Consider the following 21,250-nt stretch of genomic DNA (forward strand, 5'->3'; position numbering starts at 1 on the left):
ATCCCCATGGAACAAAGTAGGTCACATTTGTCAGCACTGACTCCACAGTGCTGTCAGCCGCCCCCTCCCCCGCCCTGCCCCAACCCCAACCTGTTTTTGCTTTCCTCTCCTCTGCAGTCAGCTCAGACTTTGGCAAGCAGTCAAGAAGTGAACAAGAAAGACGCAAGTTCTCAGTATCTGACCCCTTACTGGCTGTTCAGCTGGGAGAGCTGGGAAACCAGTTTAAAAAAAAAAAAAAAAAAGTTGTCTTTCTTTTCCTCGCTCCCCTCTAACGAACTGCCTCTTTCTCCTCCCCACCACGACAGAAGGAAAACAATCGAAAGCATTAGTATTCCCATGAAAAGGGGCAGTCACACAGGGTGCAGGCCCGCGCTAGGATGCTGCCAGGGGCCCAGAAGGGACCAACTCCAATTGCTCCACAGTCCCCGGGGCGGCGTGGTCAGATGGAGGGGACAGAGCCGTGATTCACAGCAGGACGCGCTGCTCGCAGACCGGTCCTTCTCCCTGCGCTCCTTGGGTTCTCCTCTCCAACGGGATGATACCTGGTGTGCAAGCCTCCTTTTAGAAATGCATAGCTTCCACAATGTGTCTCCTTCCCTGTTGGCCTTTTAAGGACAACAGGGACCTCTTACCTAATCTGAAGTGTCTCCTTGTGTTGCTTTCAGGAATTGGGGTGCTCACCCAGGACACACTATGGTGCTTCAGCCAAGTGAAAGGCACCATCGAGATTGGAGCCACAGAAGGTAGGAGAAGCTTCCTCTCCTCTTTTCCTTGCCTCCTTGGGGGTTTGTGCTGGTTCCAGATTCGAAAACATTCATCTTTGCGTCCATGAATGTAAGGTCCCACGCATCCCAGAATAGCCTTCTGAGCTAGAAATAGATTTAATGATTTCTTTCTATCCTTTTATTCTTTTGAAGCTTATTTTGTTCCCACCAATGAGGCAGCACTGAAATGAACTTCCAGTGAAACAGGTTTGCATAGAGAGAAAGGCTACACTTGGGCAAGTCGTATTTCGGGACTGTCGGTCTGCTCTGGAGGATTTTGAGGCCAAACGTGGCCGCATGGTCAGATGTTAATCTCTTCCTTCCGTTCTCTGTTGAAGATCACTTGCTTCTCTGTACAGGAAGCACACAGGGAGAGTGAAGAATTCAAGTCTAGTTTTATAAACTGTGTCTGCACTGAGCCCCAGGATTAGCATATAACTGCCTTTCTGGCTCTCAGGAGATTTTCCTATTCCAGGCCCTTTACTTGGGATAATGCATCCATTTCCCGCCTCCTGAAGAACTTGTTTCTCATTCTCTTAGCTTTCTTCCCTCGTAAGCCTGAGCTTGGAGACTTCCACGACTCTCCCAAAGGATGTCTGCATTTGAAAATAGCTGAATGATAGGCAACTGGAAGGAACTAGAATGGCCCTGCTGGGTGTCCTTAAAGGTTCGCTGTTCTAGTGGAATGCAGTGAGGGTACCTGAAACAGACTGTGTGGTGTTGGCAGTAGGTACAGTTAACCAGATGCGCTATAAGACAGGTCTAAAGCGAAGAGAAATGAATGAGGGAGTGAATAGTTGACAAGGTTGAAATTTAATATGGAAACTAACATGCCTAAGTGCATGTGGAATTTTGGGTCCTTCTACAGCATTTAGTTCTGAGTAAAAATAATTTGAGTAAAAATTATTTTGAGTTATTTGGAGGAGGTGTTTTATCTACAATTTTGCTGTAGTTTATTTTTAGAAACCCACTATAATGGTGGATACCTCCAAACCAAATGATTTATGTTAAAAGGGTGAGAGAAGGCACAGTAAAAGTAGTTAATAACTAAATCTATAAAATTACACTACTGTATAGCATCTTCTATTTTTTAGGCACACCATAAACTGGAGCTTTATAAACACTTCTCATAAAGCTCTTGGGAAGCAGACAAAACAGGCTCTGTTAGGCCCATTTTATGCTCATCGAATCCAAAATATTTCTGAGCATTTCTTTGTGGCAGCATTGTCCTAGGCCTTGGAGATGAAAAAGGCAAAGGGAAAAAATGACTTACTCCCTCACTTCATGAATTTTAAGAAATCTGAAGCTCAAGTTAACCCCTTGCTTCACATCTTGGCCATAATTCAAAATCTCTTGTGCTTTTTAAACCATAGAGACTTCCAGGTCCCCCAAGAGCTACTGAGTTAGAGGTTCAAGGACCAGGGTGGTACAGTGTGTTTTAATGAGCTCACCCAGATGATTCTGATGCAGTAGGCTGGCTTTGGGGACCACCAGCCTGGCTGACCTGTTCCAGGCTATCCATTATCATTATTCTCAGACTCTGGACCTGAATCTTGTGTTTGTGACTGGCTCCCCACCAGTTACAATGATCTGGGTGGCTACTCAGGCTATAGCTCTTATCAATGGAGTATTCACTGTGTGGTGAGGACTCTGCTAAGTGCTTGAGAGAAGTTAGTAAGATAATGTAGGTACAGCATTTACCATAGTCCCTGACAGTTTGAAAGTACTCTATATTTGTAAACTGTGATAAAAATCATTATAATTAGACCTTCATTCTAATTCAATCCTCATGAAAACCTTATGAGAGGTAGGTATTTTTAGTCCCACTTTACCTATGAGGATACCGAAGCTAAACAAACACACACGCACAAGACTAAGTTCTTTGTCAAAGGCTCCAGAGCTAATAAATGGCTGAGCTAGGTTTCAACCCAGTCTGTAGGACTGGAAAGCCTCAGCTCTTTAAACATTGTTCTGAAGACGGGTTCTTACTTAGTAGTTTGGAGTAAGGCCCAGGAATCTGCATTTTTCATGCCCGCTCTTAGATGATCATCATGGGCACAGGGGAACCGAGGATGTGCTCACATGGTTGCTGCCCATAATGAGTAAGCAGCATACTTAAATTAACGGTTCATTGAGTCAGAATGATACTCACTACCAACTTTTGTCAGAAAAATCACGTCAAATGGTGACTAAAGCGGTGAATAAAGCGGTAAGTATTTTTTAAGAGGAGAATCAGATTGGATACTGACACGCTGCCCCTGGTGCTAGGTTCCCTGGCCAGCATATCTTTGATGTCATTCAACCTACACTAATAGTGCTTCAGAGACAGTTGAGTGTTTGTTGAGTGAATTTAATGAATGACTTTCACTTGATAAAAATCAAGGTTGTTCACAATCAGGTTCTTTATTTTTTAATTGGCCTGCTCTACCCAAGTTAGTTTTCTACACTGATCAAAGTCATTAAAAATTATTCAGCTTTCACGGGCACCTGGGTGGCTCAGTCGGTTAAGATGGTTAAGCATCCAACTCTTGGTTTCAGCTCAGGTAATGATCTCAAGGTCATGATCTCAGGGTCGTGAGATCAAGCCCTGTGTCGGGCTCCTTGCTCAGAGTGGAGTCTGCTTAACTCTCTCTCCCTCTGCCTCTCCCCACCCCTCTCTCTCTCTAAAATAAATAAATAAATCTTTAAAAAGATTATTCAACTTTCAACTTTCCCTTCCACTTTATGTATTCCTATTAATGACTTTTCCATTCCATTTCTACCACTTTATTTTTTAAATTTTTAAAATTTTTCATTTTTTAAATTTAAATTCAATTAACATATAATGTATTATTGGTTTCAGAGGTAGAGGTCATTGATTCATCAGTCTTACATAACACACAGTGCTCATTACATTACATGTCCTCCTTAATGTCCATCACCCAGTCACCCCATTCCCCCACCCCCCTCACCTCCAGCAACCTTCAGTTTGTTTCCTATGATTAAGAGTCTCTTATGGTTTGTCTCCCTCTCTGATTTCATCTTGTTTTATTTTTTCCTCTCTTCCTCTATAATCCTCTGTTTTGTTTCTTAAATTCCACATATGAGTGAGATTGTATGATCATTGTCTTTCTCTGATTGACTTATTTTGCTTAGCACAATACCCTCTAGTTCCATCCATGTCATTGCAAATGGTATGGGTTCATTTTTTATGGCTGAGTAATATTCCATTGTCATTGCTAATGGTAAGGTTCAATTTTTTATGGCTGAGTAATATTCCATTGTACATTCCATAAGATATATACCATATCTTCTTTAACCATTCATCTGTTGATGGACATCTGGGCTCTTTCCATAGTTTGAATATTGTGGACATTGCTGCTATAAACACTGGGATGCACGTACCCCTTCGGATCACTATTTGTAGCTTTGGGGTAAATACCCAGTTGCGCAATTGCTGAGTTGAAGGGTAGCTCTATTTTCAACTTTTTGAGGAACCTCCATACTGTTTTCCAGAGTGGCTGCACCAGCTTGCATTCCCACCAACAGTGTAGGAGGGTTTCCCTTTTTCTGCATCCTCGTCAACATCTGTCATTTCTTGACTTGCTAATTTTAGCCATTCTGACCAGTGTGAAGTGGTATCTCATCGTGGTTCTGATTTGTATTTCTCTGATGCCAAGTGATGTTGAGCACTTTTTCATGTATCTGTTAGCCATATATATATGTCTTCTTTGGAGAAAAGTCTGTTCATGTCTTCTGCCCATTTCTTGGCTGGATTATTTGTTCTTTCGGTGTTGAGTTTGGTAAGTCCTTCTAGCTGGTAAACTTGGCAAAGTCACTTAATGTCTCTGTGCTTAAGTTTCTTTGTATGTGAAATGGAGTTAATACAGACTCCATTAGGATGGCAGTGAATGCTAGGTGAATAAAGTTATGTGTGCATATATACATGTATATATGTTATGTGTATTTTTATATATAATTCTATATGCATATAATATAAGTATACATATGATACATACGGTGTCTAGGTGGTTATAAGATGCTCAGATTGCATTACCCGTTAATACTGTATTATAAAAGTAGGGCTGAGGTGAAGTGACAGAAATAAAGATACATATTTTAATGCAATATTTTGGAAAACCAAAATTAATACAAAGAATTCATAATGAATAAAATATCAAAATATTACATAAAGACAGGATCAGTATTACTGATTTATTTTTCCTTTACTTCAGGTTCTAATATGGCTCAGCATGGCACTGTTATTGCTAATTTAATTAAATGTACATCTTAGGTATCTGCTAATAGGCTAGAATTTTTCATATTCCAAATTATTCAGTAGGATAGTGGATAAATAATACTATGAGCCCAACACTAAACATTGAGTGAGTTTTTATTAGATCCATAGCACTGCCCTAGAAAATGAAGGGGTAATAAAGATAAATAAAATATAGTCTGAATTCTCAAGGAATGCACCGTTTACGGGGGGAGACAGGAATTGGTACATAAGAATAAGGCATTACATTAGTAAAAATAATACAAGGCAAAGTGAGCTAAAGAAGAAGTGCTTTGACTCAAGGCTAAGGTGCTTTGAGTACAAAAGAGGTAGAAATCTCATATATTTGGGATACAAAGATAGACTCAATGGGAAGAAGTCATTCAAGATAGAACCTAAACAATTTTTAAAAATACAACATTTGTTCTTTTCCTTTTCTGGAAATGTAAATGTACTAAGTGTATGTTCTCAGTCTAGAGAATTTTAAGTAAAACTAAAAAAAAGTCAGAAAACAAATTTCATTCATAATCTCACAATCCACAGATTAATATTGCTAAAGTTTGTGGTGTATTTTTTCTAGCCTCTGGACTATGTATATACATCAGTTAATTCAGTCAACAAACAAGTGCCATGTGCCAGAAACTGCAGAAGGGACTGGTTAGTTTGTAATGAACAAAATCAATATTTTTTTTTACCAAAAGGGTCATAATGGAAATACTATTTTATTAATAGATATTTTCACTTAACAATATATGATGACCATCTTTCATATTATGAACAGTAGATATGCCCTAATTTATTTTCCTCAATTTTCAAGGTTTGTAATAACACTGCTATGAACATGCCTAATAGCTACCCTACATTTATGCAGGAAAACCTATGTGGTAGCCTGATTAAGAGCCTATGTTTTACAATAAAATACCTGGTTAAAAATTTGGCCTTGCTTCTTCTTCTTCTTTTTTTTTAAAGATTTTATTTATTTATTTGAGAGAAAGAGGGCATGCACAGGGGCAGAGGTAAAGGGAGAGAGAGAGAGAGGGAGAAGCAGACTCCCCGATGAGCAGGGAGCCCAATGCGGGACTCGATCCCAGGACCCCGGGATCATGACCTGAGCTGAAGGCAGATGCTTAACCGACTGAACCACCCAGGTGCCCCTGGCCTTGCTTCTTATTGTCAAAGAGCAAGTTACCTCAAATTTTTCATTATTCCATTTCCTAATATGGAAAATTGGGATAATAAAATCTACCTGAAGAACAATTAGACTATAATTAGATATTTTAAACAACACAGCACATAGAAAATGTTCAGTAATTATGATTAGTTACTGTGATTTTTATCATTGGGATATACCTCCATTTTCTATGTGCTGTGTTATTTAAAATACCTATTTATATGATGTACAAGTAAAAAAAAAAAGGTTTTATATTGAGAGACTTGGCCAATAAAAAAAGTATAAAACTAGAAGATCATCTGAAGTTTTGATGAACACTAGGAAAGATGTTAACAGGGTGGTCTGAGAGAGTTTCTGGAGGAAACACCTCAGCACAGGGCGCCGGGGAAAGCCCCTTTGAGGAGGTGGCACCTGAGCTGCGGTCTGAAGGTGGGGAACGTGCCAGAGTTCAAAGAAGCATGCCTTGGTCATTGTAGGGAGTAATAAAACAAGTACTCATATAGGCCCAGCGCTATCTAAAAGATGATGTTTTTGAAACACAGAGGAGCGCTCAATATGACGGGAGCTAGGTGGGAGAAAACTGTGGTCTTGGGCTACCTACCAGAGAGGCAGGACAGGGCTAGATCAGACAGGACCTTTTAGGTCACCTCATAGAGTCTGGATTTTATTCTGAGAATAATGGGATTCCTTGCCCTTGAAGGAGTTTAAGGACTAAATTGATACCATTTTAATAAATTCTTGGAATTCTATTGAGAGACAGAGTGACTTTATTAGAGAAGAGAAGGTACGGACGATGAGAAGAGATTCCAGACATATTTTGGAGGTCATGGACTGGATTTCTGGGGAGGGATATTGTAAGGAATTAAGACGGCTCCCAAGTTTTGGTCTTGAGGGACTGACTGGGTGGTGTGTGGGTACGAGTTGTGGAGCCTGGGAAACCTGGAAAGGAAACATGTTTGGGGTATGGACTAGCGCCCCCCCCCAGCCCCCCGCCGAGGTTCAATAGCTGGGTCTATGAAATAAACTGACAATAGGCAGATTAACAGGAGAAAGGGTACACAAAATTATTAATTGTTAATATTATGTACATGGAGACATCACAGGAAAAACATTATGAATATGCAGAAAGGCATTGAGATGTGAGCGTTTATATGTCATCTGAATAGGGGAAGGAAGGAGAGAGGTATGCCTCTTAGAGGAAAGTAAATGAATTTTGGGAAAGAGGAATGGGCCCTTAGAATAGCAGATGGCAGGTGTGATAGTTTGTGACCCAGTTTGTCTGGGAGTGGTGTCTCCTCTAGTCTCTCCTGGGATAAGAGTCCATCTTCCCTGGTTGATGAAACTCCCAGAGAGAGGATTTGTGACAGCTGAGTTCCTTTTGGAGACTCTATCTTTAGGCAAATAGGGGGAATTCTGTGAAAGCCGCTCCCTACATATACTATTTTTTAAGTGCCTTTAGCTCAAAATAGTCAATATACCAAAGCAGCATATTTTAGAGCAGCATGTCCTGAACTGCCTGAGGGAGAAAAATTATGAGCTTCATTTTGCACATATTCAGCGTAAAGTGTTTATAAGACACTCAGGTGTAGATGCCAAGAAGAAAGTTGTATCCATGAGTGCGGCTCTTCAGAGCGAGAATGGGAGTTGGAGGCAGAGATTGAAATGAGGGAGGTGTCAGAACATCAGTGGTATTTGGAACCACTGTACTGGATGGCCTCACGTACGTCACACACTCGGCAAACAATTGTCAGTGGCCTCCAGCTTCCCCTGTTTTGCTGCGGTTAGGATGACTTCTAAGCCTTGTCCACTCAGTTGAGTCCTTGGAAGACGCTTACACATTGAAAGGTTTGCCATGTGTAATTCTTGTACTTGATTTGTGCCACTCACGCACTTCACGTGTGATTTCATCCCATGACATCCTCCGCTGTGTCGTCACAGGAGAACTTTCCATGGTGGAAATCGCCCACTCTGGACGTGAGACCACGTCTCATGCAAGATTCTGTGTGTGGGAAGAGATCAGAACTACCTGATAGGATTTCTGTGGCCATCTTCTTTCTGATGCTACAATTCCTCATCCCGTGGTTCTTCAGTATCTGTCGGTACAGGTCATTCCATCTTATTGATGGGAGATAACTATGATATTTATTCTGATTTGCTCCACGGGCATAACCTTCTTCTCTTCCCCTCGCTCTGACAAGATGGCTCACATAGAGAAATGGATGACGCATTCTATCGATTCTGTTTTCTAATGAGAGAAAAATATCAATCTGGCTGCCCCCATAAGGTGCGTTCCACACACCCTCAACTAAAAGCTGATGCTTGTGAGTGGCTTCCTTGCAAAGGGAAGTCCTCTACCTAACACATTTGCAGGGAGAGTCTGATCTTTGCCCTGAGAAATGCAGGGATTTGGGGAATGGTTTTTCGGTTTCCCTTTGGGGATTACGACTTTTTGCTGTTGCCAATCAATCAATCAATCAATCAATCTGATTGGGTTGTCTCAAAGCAGTGTAAAGACTATGACCTTCTCATTTTATAGAGAGAAGTCAGTGACTGACACAGAACCTTTCTTAGTTGTCTGTGCAACCTACAAGGCATAGGGTGATTATGTTACGCCATAGATCTTTGCTTAAGAGATAGAAGATGTAGGGGCACCTGGGTGGCTCAGATGGTTAAGCGTCTGCCTTCGGCTCAGGTCATGATCCCAGGGTCCTGGGATCGAGCCCCACATCGGGCTCCCTGCTCAGTGGGGAGCCTGCTTCTCCCTCTCCTTCTCCTGCTCCCCCTGCTGTGCTCTCTCACTCTTTCTGTCAAATAAATAAAATCTTTAAAAAAAAAAATTCCTTAAAAAAAGAGATAGAAGATGGAGTCTTGCTTGCTTGCTTGCTTCTCCTGCTCCCGGAGACAGCATGTAGCGGTGGCTGTGGTAAGAGCTCTAGTTTCGGGAGGAAGAGCTGTTGGTTTGGGTGGAAGCTTTCTGGATCAACAAGGCCAAGCCACCAACATAAGATTATTCATCAGGCACTAATCTGAAACTGAGTTCAGCTACCTAGTTAGTGACCTTAGGTGACTGAATGATCTTCAAACATTATTGTGCATGCAAATCATCTGGGAGGGTGTTAAAAGGCATATTCCTAGGTCCTACCCCTAGAGATTCTGATTCCGAGCAGCTGGGATGGAGTCAAAGAGCTTGCAAATCGCACAGACATGCCTGATAATTCTAACATGGGTTGATCCAAAAGACACACGGAGAAATTCTATTCCTTCTTTCCTCACATCAGAGGAGAGAGAGGGAGACATCTGAGCATATTTGGAGTGCTTTTAAAGGAAACCAGAATGCCAATAAATACAAGGTTACTGTGCAGCCCAGCTCTGCCCCAGGCACTGAAGGGAATGAAAACCTCTCCTCTCTGTGTCAAAAGGAAGCTTGGATCTCCTCTATGCATCTGTGGTCCACAAAGGGATTTCCTAAGTAACTTTACTTTGTGCAGGGCTCCAATCCACTAGAAGCAAAATTGGTCAGATTATGAACAAGTTACCACAAGATGAAAGCATTTTTCTCAGCTGTGAGGGAGGCTGTCTTGATGCAGAGAGCTGCAGGCTGGTGGTACTCTGAAGGCAGCTGGGGGAGAAGTGGACTCCTAGGAAGCTTGCAAGGCTCTGTGGGGGAGGGGAAGCAAGTTCTCCGCACAGGACCCAGGTCAAACATCCTGGCCTCTTTGTAAGCATTAGGTAATTAAACATGTTCCGGGCCAAGAAAGAGAAAAAGCTTTGTGGCTGATCATTTCACCCATGCCCAAATGCCAGTCACACGAAATGTGTTTAAAAAGCAAACATTTATGGAGCACTTACTATGTGTCAGGCCCTGGGCTGAGTTCAGGTAGGGCTCATCTATTCCTTTGGATAAATTACTCATTTTTTCTGGGCTATGATGTTGAGAAGCTTTGTTAATAAGTCTTTGAAAATACTATACAATGCCTGGCCATGACAGAGTAATAAAAAAGATAATTCTATTTAATCAGACTTCACTAAGCCAGATTTTATAGTAATAACTTTCAGTATATTATCCCCTTTCAGCTTTGTCACATCAATAAGATACCAGGCAACTTACCCTCATTTTACAGTAGAGGTAATTGAGGCTCGGGAAGTTTAACCACTTTTCCCGGTAACACACCTGTCTGACCTCAGTTAGTGTTCAAGAGCTCCTAGGAAAGTTGCCTGGCACCGAATAGAGGCTCAGTGAATATTTATTGAATGAATATGGACTTCAGTAAGTAATAAATGTCACCAAATGAAAAAAAAATCAGTATTACCATTAACACAACAATAATGAATGCTTTCAGGAGAATAAAATAGCTCATTCAAAATAATCCATTACAAATATACACAGCATTTTCCTGCTTTTAACATGTATGGGTCATTTATTTCTTATAACCCCCAGGGGAGATAACTAGAGTAGGTCTTATAATCCCACATTACAGAGATAAAAGAGATAGTATAGATATTACAGATAGTAGATAGGTTATTCCTCAGAGAGATGAGGAGGTTAAGGCAGATAGAGATAAATTTTAAATTGCCCAAGGTCTCATAGAGACCAGAAAGCAAACTTTTGAATCATACACAGGCGATTTTTCTACTTCTCATCTTCCACTACACAATATGGATTGATGGCTTTGGGTGGGGGGAGCTCTGTTCTAGAAGTACTGACTCTGAATTTGAAACATGGTTGACTGTCTTTAAAATGCAGGGCACTAGTTACAAGGCACTGCAAGGGAAACCCATCACTCAAGATGCTTTCAGCTGCAACAGAAAATTCATCTCAAAATACCTAGAATAGTAAAAGAATTATTTCCCTCCCCCCTTAGTTCTGCAAATATCCACAAATAGATATTTGCCTACTGTGTGCTAGGCATTCAAGGCCCTGGAGATTCAGTAGCAGAGGAGACAGACAATAGATTAATAAGTAGAATATAAAATATAAGGATGTAAGTACAATAGAGGAAAATAAATCAGTAGGGGTGCAGGAATGTGGGTATTCTCTTTTAAATAGGAGGGTCAAGCCTTGGTGCAAAAAATAACATTTGACCAGTGGTGTGAAAAAGGCAAAAGATCAAGTCATGTGGATATCTGGGGTGGAGAGTTTCAGGTAGAGGTAACGGCCAATGCAAATGCCCCGAGGCAAGAGCTTCTCTGGTAAGTTCAAGGACTAGACGTGCAGCTGGTGTGGCTGAAGTTGAGTGAGCAAAGGGGGAAGCTGTGACAGATGAAAGCAGAGGGGATGGCAGCTGGACTCAAGCAGGGGCCTTCCAGATCACTGGAAAGGCCTACTCTTCTGCCTAAATGGGGCAGAGCCACTGGTTACACCACGCTCTTTCTAGCAGCAGGTCAGTATCAAATGGGTAGGGACCAAGGTCAAAAGCAAAGAGCCCATCCTGTTCAGTGGTTGTGGCAGTAATCCAATTTTCCACATAAGTCCTGAGGCGGGGAACCCCCTGAGCTCATTAGTTCCCTGGCTGAAGTACAGCATGGGGGACTCAGATCTTCTCCATCTTCCTGCCCGGCTGCCCCTGGAACATCAGCTTTGTCCCAGAACAACTACCGCCCTTCTGGGTGTCACACTGAGATAGACACGACGATATCTGATGAAAGGTTGTTTGACTTAAACAAAACAAAATAGCAAGGACTATCCCCCCAGAGGTCCCCAGAAAATTTCTCTAGATGTCCCCTTGGCCTCAGTGGGAGTCACATGCCTTCTGCCACAGAGAATGGGATCAGCCTAAGTGGCTTTACAGATCAGGCTTGCATCTGAGCATGGTCTAGGACTGCCATCTCTGAGTGGAGGATACCACGAGAGAATTCCGGGTGCAGCAGGGAAGGGGGTGCCATTCCAGCTGGTCCCAACACGGTGGCCGCTACGGGAAGAAGAGGCAGATGGGGCTTCACCAATTCTCTTGCTACCACTGGGCAACGAGTGGAGGTTCATTGGCTTATTCTTTGTAGAGCATTCGGTTCAGGCAAACCCAAATGCCACTCTTCCCTAGACTGCCTTGAAGCTGGGGTCTGGGTGTGTGAGAAGATGACTTGCCTTTTGTTTTCTTTTTATGTTACTAATTAAGCCGGCTCAGCATCATTCCACTTAGTGCCTATGTTATTTGTTAGTGGAATTTAAAAGCTGAGAATAAATAATTAAGCACATGGACACTGTGGGATGATTCCTGATCTTGTGCTCAAGGTTTCAAATAAGCATCAAGCCTTTTTCTTTAGCATGTTTATTTTTAATTTATTAGGTAACGCTTTTTTAAAAAATTTTATTTATTTATTCATGAGAGATAGAGAGGCAGAGGCAGAGGGAGAAGCAGGCTCTCCGCGGAGCAGGGAGCCCGATGCGGCACTCGATCCCAGGACCCTGGGATCATGACCTGAGCTGAAGGCAGACGCTTAACCGACTGAGCCACCCAGGCATCCCAATGCTTTTTTTTTTTTTTAGGAGAGTATAGCTACCTTTATAATACTACGGTTAAGGGTAAGAAAATTGAAAACTTGAATTTCAAGGGCACCTGCGTGGCTCAGTCAGTTGAGCGTCTGATTCTTGGCTTCAACTCAGGTCACGATCTCAGGGTTGTGAGATCGAGCTCTGTGTCGGGCTCCCTGTTCTGTGGGGAGTCCGCTTGAGATTCTTTCTCTCCCTCTCTCTCTACCCCTCCCCCTGCTCATGTGCTCTCTTTCTCTCTCTAAAATAAACAAATAAATCTTAAAAAAAAAAAAAGGAAAATTGGATTTCATTCAACCATTTATTCAGTAAATATGTATTGGGCACTAGGTGTTGGAAACACAGCAGAACTCAAAATCCCCAACATCTCCAGTGTTATGAAGTTCACATTCTAGTGGTGAGATGGACAATTAAACAAAGTGACAAAGACATGACATAATTTCAGATGGTGATGGGTGTTATAAAGAATATAAAATGTGGTAACATGATAGTGACCATGTGAGGGGGTGGGCATGCTCCATTAAACCGTCATTCTGTGGAGGCTCTTCTAAAGAGGCAGCATTTGAGTTAAGACCCAAGTAATGAGTAGAAGCCAGGTTCAAAAGACTTGTTGGGATAGCACTTAAACACAGGGAACAATGAGTGCAAAGGCCCTGAGGCACAAGCAGTCTAGGCCTGACCAGAAGGTAGCCCAGAGCGCCTGGGGCAGTGAGTGGGAGAAGGGTGAGGTTGCAGTGAGAGGCAGAGGCAGGTTCCAGTGAGGCCTTGCAAGCCTTGGTAAGTAATAGGAGTTTTATTCTGGGCACAGTGGGAAGCCACTAAAGGATCTCAAGCATGGGCACACCCTGATGTTTGAAGTAGTACTAGTAAAATGGACGACTGGTCATTTGACCGTCCACGCAAGCCGAGCGCATTTCACCTCAAGGGCGAACGTCAGTAACCCGACCGTTTATAGAGTGGTACTATGAAAATTCAACCTCACCTTTAAACTCAAACTTTTTTTATTGTTCGTTTTGTTAGTGCTTCCAACCTGGAGGTCTTCAGACCTCACCTCTCAGAGTGGAAAACCGCCCGTGGTCTGCGGCTCACTGTGGTGCACACATCTTTGCTAGAACCATCATAGGAAATTGTAAAATGTTAGTTCTAGTGCCCAGAAATCGATTTTCAAGGCATTGTTGAGATCACGTAAATTTGGGAGCTCATAGAACTGGCAGGGTCCTCTCACTCTGTAGCTTGGGGAACGTGGGATCTTTTTTTTAAAACAATGTTACTCTTTATGTAGCATTTCCATAACTGTGTCAGCTGCTTTTTTAAGAATCATACTACCTATTGTTTCAGGAATGATTCTCCTGATTACAATTTAAGGCAACCTTTCCCCATATTATGGCACAAGTCATTTCTCAGTGTGTGCTTCTTCCTCTCTACCATCCATCACACTGACCAGGCAATTTCCACGCTGACAGGTCTGTACAAATGATATCCAAGCAGTAATGACTTCCAAATATTGATATTAAGTGCCTATTTCCCAAGGAAAACTGGTGTTAATTTTCTACAACTTACCATTTCACACATGCTCCAGAATTTACCTTCTTGCTCCTTATTCGTCCATGATTCGTGTAAAGTGCAGCTTCTCATCAGACGTACCTGAGAGCAAATGTATCTTAATACATAATTTACAGCTTGCTAAAGATAAGCTGTCTCTTAAAAATACCATTAGTTAATCGCAACTTAAATTCATGAAACTAAAAAAATAATTCATAAACTTTATCCCAAAAAGAAAAAAAACCCAAACCAACAAAAACCTCCAGGTATTATTTTTAAAATACTTGCATTTCTTTTCACAGAAAGTGATACTCTGTATCCCTAATAGAAAGCTGAGGGCATCATGAAGAACGAACTTACCATCGTTAAAAGCATGAGCCCAGTGTAATGGATACACTCGTCAAATCACTAAGTGTACACCTGAAACTAATGTAACATTGTGTGTCAACTCTACTCAAAAAAAAAAAAAAAAAAAGAAGAAGAAGAAGTATAAACTCTGAACAGACTGGATTTGAGTCCCCGTGCCACCACTTTCTATGTCACTTTGAATGGGTTACATAACCTTAGTTTCATTTAACTTTACTTTTCTCCTCTGTAAAATGGGGAATATAATAGCTTCTCCTTTGTAGGTTTTTGTGAGAATAAATCAAATAATCCATGAAAAGGACAGAATAGGACACAGTAAATGCTAAGTAAATGTTAGCTATTATGCACATGAAAGCAGATTCCAAGAAAATGTTAAAAATCTGTCATCCCTGCAGCCATGAGATAATTATTTATTTTTAATCTTTCATATCTGATAAGTTTGATAAACTTGTTTCAAAATGAGTTTAAAATGGCCAGCAGATTCCCATGTTTACGAAAGGATTACTTACATATGACTGCAAACAAAAACAAGCCTCCGCCGTGGAAAGAACAGTAACCTCTGTGGAAGATTCTAGGCTTGGGTTCTATCTATGTAATGCCAAAGCAGTTAAAAGAGAATCATAGGTAATTAATTGCCCCTACATCATCCATAAACATAAACAATTAATTAATGCTCGTTACTCCTAATAAAAGTATCATTTGTCCGCATGTTCTTAATGAGCAAGTAGGTAACAATGTGGTTTAAACATGTAGATTCATAGCATAGTGGACTTTGAAGGAAGCTGGAAGGTCATTTTTCATCTCCCCATTTTACAGAGGGAGGAAATGGGCTACAGAAAGGAAGAGGGATGCAACCAAAGCCACACGTGTCCTCTGCCACCTAAGCACTTCATGTCTCCATGGCTCAGGCTTCTATGTGATCTTACAGGGTTAGATTAGCTCTCTGATAGTTCTTCCCATTAAAAAAATACCATGAACCTGAGGCATCCAGTTGGCTTAGTCAGTTGAGCGCCGAACTCTTGATTTCGGCTCAGGTCATGATCTCAGGGTCATGAGGTCGAGCCCCATGTCGGGCTCAGCGCTCAGCGTGGAGTCTGCTTGTCCCTCTCCTTCTGCCCTTCTCCTCCATACTCTCTGTCTAAAAAAAAAAAGAAATCAATTAAAAAAAAAATACCATCAACCTGTGCTCCCTGACCTCTGGCGACCAAATATCTGTTAGATAGATTATTCAGACTCCATTTTCTCAGCCGGTTGTTTCTTACATGTAGACACTGAACTCTGTGCTCCCTGCAAGGGGGCAGGGAGGGAGGCAGCAGCCCCTCCGAGAGCCTCTGTGGGGCCTTCTGGCCGACACGCACCAGCTCTTTTCTCAATGCTCAGTATTTGCCTCCAGATGAAGTCACCTCCCTGGCCTCCTCTGAAACCTTTCACATCAATGACTGACATGTCCCGACTTCTCATGGACAGGCAGCTTGACAAATGGGGGGAAAAAAAAGCCATGACTGGAAATGGCTTTCCAAAATTCCAAGAACAGCATTAGAACAAGGGCCATATCTATCTTGTTTGCCTAACACAGTGCCTGGCACTTACCAAAAATTTGATACACTTAACATTGAATAAAAATCGTAGCCAGCACTGAGCATATCCAGTATTCCAGGCATCAGACTCATGATGTATCAGGGACTTGCTGAGATCTCACTTCTCAGTAGAGACACCACGACCCATTGGTGAAGAGTACAGCCTCCAGAAATGTTAACCCAGGTTTGCATCCCAGCTATGTAACTCTTGAGTATGGCATTTCATCCATCTGTGCCTCAGTGTCCTCATTTGTAACATTATCGTTGAAGCTACCTCAAGGGCTTTTGTGAGGATTAAATTAGCTAACACATATAAAGTATTTTACAACACAGCATGGATATAGTTGGCAATCAGTAAATGCTTGCTCTCTCATTGTTAGTATTGGGACCAATTTAATCATTCTATCAGTGTTGTAAAGGAGGTATTCTAATACACAGATTTGGGCTACAGAAATTGAAATTCAAAGAGCTTAAATGATTCAGTGATTCCTTCAAAGGTATTGTTGGTAACTGAAAGACTTATGATTTAAACGTAGAAGGCAAACACTCAAATGAATTAATAATGGTTATATGTGGTGGTTCAGAGGGGGCTCTGGAGTCAGGGAGTTGGATTTGAATCTTGGGTCTGTCATTTACAGATATGTGCCCTGGAGCAGGTTATCCTGAGCCTTGACATACTAAGAATAACAGATCCTATATAATAGGGATATTGCAAGACTTGAATGAGGTAATAATTTTAATACTTAGGGACCTGCACTCAGCAGGAACCCATAAACATTCTTTCATTTTTTTGTTGTTGTTGTTGTTGTTATTAGTAGCAATGGCTGTAGTCAACTTCAGTTACTTTCTCCAAAAGCCCGCCCAAATACCTTAGAGTCATCCTTGACACCCGCCTTCCTAACTTCCCTCGATACACATGCTCATCTACCCTAAATCCTATGTCATTCTTCCTCCTAAATATTTCAAATGATCTCTTGAATTCCTTGACCGCTCTCTAGCCACAATGCCGCTATCCTACGTTGGATGCCATCTTCTGTTCTCTGGATATGGAAGCAGCCTCTTTGGTTTTCTCCCATTTTCCTTCTCATCTTGACCACCTCCTTTCTAGTCGTCACATTGGAGCTATGGTAGTATTCTTAGTACACGCACATGTGGCTTGCCTCCCTAAAGGTTTCAAAGGGCTTCAGTGTTCTTAGGGTGCTCTCAGCCTGTGTCACTGCTTGCCTGCATGTCCTCTGTGCTTTGTGTTTCCTTCCACACCATAGTTCCTCACCTCCAGCACTACACACATGCTCTCCCCTTTGCCAGGAACATTGCTCACCCTCTCTTTCCCTGCAAACCCCTCCTCATCATTCAGACCTCAGCTCTGGTGTCACTTTCCCTAGCCAGCCTCCCCTAACCCCTGTCTCTAAGCTTGGTGGCCCTTCTAGGAGGTCTGGGCTGTTACCCTTCGTAGCACTTGCCAAATGCATTATAGTTTCCTTACTCCTTGTATGTTTTCTCCACTAGCTTATAAGCTCCATGAAGGCAGGGCCAGATCTGATGTGCCTACTACAACTAGAAGTTGTGTAACTATCACTAGTGCCCGGCACAGTGCCTGGCACAGAGTGGTACTTAACAAATATCTACCGAACAAATGCATGCATGAATTAGCACCAGCTCTCCATTCAGCAAAGGCCATGAAGACAAGAGACTCTAAGAATATTCATTTGAGTGGCAAGAGCAATGTCTCTTACTGCTGCCTTCAACTCCCTGTTTGTAGATTGGGTTGATGGGATTCCTTTACATCTAAATTATATACAATGGAATATTATGCAGCCATCAAAAAGAATGAACTCGTGCCATTTGCAGTGACATGCATGGAACTAGAGGGTATTATATTAAGTGAAATAAGTCGATCAGAGAAAGACAGATACCATATGATTTCACTCGTATGTGGAATTTATGAAACAAAACAGATGAGCAGAGGGGAAGGGAAGGAAAAATAAAATAAAACAAACACAGAGAGGGAGGTAAACCATAAGAGACTCTTAACTCCAGGAAACAAAGTGAGGGTTGCTGGAGTGGAGGGGGTCAGGGGATGGGGTAACTGGAGGATGGGCATTAAGGAGGGCACGTGATGTAATGAGCACTGGGTGTTATATTCATCAACTGATGAATCACTAAATACCACTCCTGAAACCATTAATACACTATATGTTAATTAAATTGAATTAAAAACATTATAAATAGATAAGTTTATTTATTACAGAATAGAGCTGTCATTTTCCAACACGCCAGCATCAGTGGTTGCCTGAAGACTCAGGTAAACCAAATGGCAACAACATTCTATTTTCAAATTTTCAAAAGCCCTTTTACAAATATTGTTTCATGGGGTTTACACGGCAGCCGTGTGAGAGAGTGAGGTGAGGAAACGAAGACACGGAGAATTCCAGAAGCACTTAGTTTGCTGACTGTTCATCAAATGATTATTTGCCAACACTATGTTGCCTTGTGTACAATTAACGTGGTTATGGCCCGAGCCCTGGTCTCTGAGGCAGTCTCGCTATAAGCCAGGATTCTCCATGTGTGTGTATATGGGCGACAGCTTTGCCCCCACCCCAGGGGATATGTAGCAACATCTGGGGACATTTTTGATTGTCACCATGGAGGTGGGGAGGTGCCCCTGGCATGTCGTGGCTTGAGGCCAGGAATGCTGCTACACATCCTAGAGCGCCCAGGAGAACTCCCCCTCCCAGCGCCCACCCCCCACCTGCAGCCCCACTCCCACGCTCAGCAAAGAATTATCCAGGCCAGAACATCACTAGTGCTGACGCTGATAAACCCAGCTGACGAGCAAAACTCGGACTGAAACAGAAAGGAACGTTAAGTGTGTAACTCTCTCCAGATGCGGGAGACGGGTGAACGCATAGCCTCTCTAAAGGCCTGACATTTGAATTAAAAACTGAACTACTCTGCAGGACACACAGAAGTCTAGTGCAGGTGGCTGTATGTGCAGGGTGGTAAACCCAGGGGAGCGCCTTCGCCGAACGAGCAAGTGTTCTCTCCGTACCTCAAGAACAACAGGTCGAGCATTCTCTCCCCTGCTGCCTCTTGAAAGGTTTACTATTATGGCCTCTCGTAATCAAGGGAAAACTTGTGTTAAAGTGTTTTCTACAGAAGACATTAAACCTGATCACTCAAACCTTCTCTTTTATCTCTAAAGGGTGGCCTAAGGATCCGAAAGCTAAGATCTTGCCACCTGGGTCCATGTGCTGGGTTACCTCAAAATCCTCTAATGTTCTCATCTGTCCAGAAGGAAACGGCACTGCCTGCTCCTGAGGATGAAGGCCAAAACAGAAAGCATAGCCACAGAAAGCCGTAAAAAATGCACTCTTACTATCTTAGCATATTGATTCCTTTGCATTTGTTCATCGTTTAACTAAAGCCCAGAGATGCGCAGGAGAGCAGACAAAGCAATTCCTTTTGAGGAAATGGAAGCATATTCTGGAATGACTTTGGAATGGGTTCTTCTTCCAAAGACTTCGAGACATTGTATAGACTGAATAATTAGGCAGTTCTTGGTCTGGCTTGGATAAGGGAGGTTGAAGTCTCCTATTTCCAAATGAGAGCTGATTAGTGTTTAGCCCAAACAGTGAAGTTGAAACCTGCTTTATAGGTTTAAAATGTGCTTTAATTCCATTAATTTAGAATAAATAGGGTAAATTGGAGTTGTGAATAACTATGTAGTAAAATTTTAAGGAAATGTAATATTATTATTTTCATGTTCATAAAGTAGCATTAAAAACCATCTTTCCTGGCATTATATAGACAAATAAACAGAAGTACTCATTATTCCCCCAAATAATTCTTGAGGTTCCCTACCATCAAACTATTGCTCTAATTTTTAATTCCTACCAGCATGTTTTTCCCACTCACATCTCCACAGATTCAAATTCTCCCTGTCCTTCAAAACCTATCTCAGATGCTGCCACCTCCAGGAAGTCTTCGTGGAATCCAACCCAATGTCCCAATTACATGTGAGATTTTCCTAGTCTGCACTTTATCTGTTATGCTCTTATGGCCATTCTGTAATTGGTAATATATTCATATTTTTCATTGATTTCTTACCTCCTCACTCACCTTTACACTCTCTGCCTTACATATTCCTCCACCCCCATGGTCCTTGACACTGTGTCTTGGAAAATGTAACCCTTCAATGCATCTTGAATCTCTGGAGGCATTGATGGGTAGATGTGTGGATTTGGTTATAATTCCCCCACATAGTGATGCTAGTCATTAGCAAACCCTTTCTTTCAAATAGGGCAGAAGTAAATTTGACCAGCCCGATCAAATACCCACCAATTCCGTATCAGTTGACACAGAAGTTGAGTGTCATTCTAGGTGCTCTGTTCTCTACCAGACTACCAGGGAAGAGAATGTCAAGATCATGTAGCCTGGAAAACAGCACAGCATCCAGACAGTGTGGGGGTAGGAGTGAGAAGTCTGCACTGTGAACCTAGTCCCTCCATTTGTTCACACTTGGCAAGTTATTTAACGTCTCTGTGCAAATTTCCTCATGTATAAACAAATAAAATAATAACATTTACTTGATTCTAAGTTTTTCAAGAGGATTAAATGAGGGCGCCTGGGTGGCTCAGTTGGTTAAGCGTCTGCCTTCGGCTCAGGTCATGATCCCAGGGTCCTGGGTTGGAGTCCCGCATCAGGCTCCCTGCTCAGCGGAGAGTCTGCTTCTTCCTCTACCCCTCCCCCTGCTCATGATCTCTCTCTCTCTTTCACTGTCTCTCAAATAAATAAATAAATAAATAAATAAATAAATAAATAAATCTTTAAAAAAAAAGGGAGAATTAAATGAGATGTCCTAGGCATAATGGTTTGCAGAGGGACTGGACCTAGTAAGAACTCAGATTTGATGGTTGAGGTGATTACAGTTGTTATCATTATGAAAATCAAGTCCTATTCATATGCCTTAGAATGAAAAAATAGTGCCTACTTGCTCTGACATCTCTTCATAAATGAGGAGAAGCTCTCTACTTTTTGTAGCTACTGTGAGAATTAGTATATAAAATTTGGTGGAAAATGTGCTTG

General features: G+C 42.0%; 1 protein-coding gene across 2 annotated transcripts in view; it reads left to right on the forward strand.

Annotated features, from left to right (window-relative positions):
- Positions 1–343: 343 nt before the first annotated feature.
- The window catches only part of PPP2R2B (protein phosphatase 2 regulatory subunit Bbeta), a 444,097-nt gene continuing 423,190 nt past the window's right edge, over positions 344–21,250 (forward strand). Inside the window, exons 1-2 of one of the 2 annotated variants that reach the window (XM_081826892.1) lie at positions 344–545; positions 666–743. In XM_081826892.1, the coding sequence (XP_081683018.1) occupies positions 694–743 (50 nt within the window). In that variant the 5' untranslated portion in view covers positions 344–545; positions 666–693. The remainder of the gene's footprint in view (positions 546–665; positions 744–21,250) is intronic. The other variant, XM_081826894.1, reaches the window with a different exon arrangement.

The sequence above is a fragment of the Leptonychotes weddellii genome, chromosome 7 (genome assembly GCF_054177405.1).
Source record: "Leptonychotes weddellii isolate Sample4059 chromosome 7, ASM5417740v2, whole genome shotgun sequence".
NCBI classification, from domain to species: Eukaryota; Metazoa; Chordata; class Mammalia; order Carnivora; family Phocidae; genus Leptonychotes; species Leptonychotes weddellii.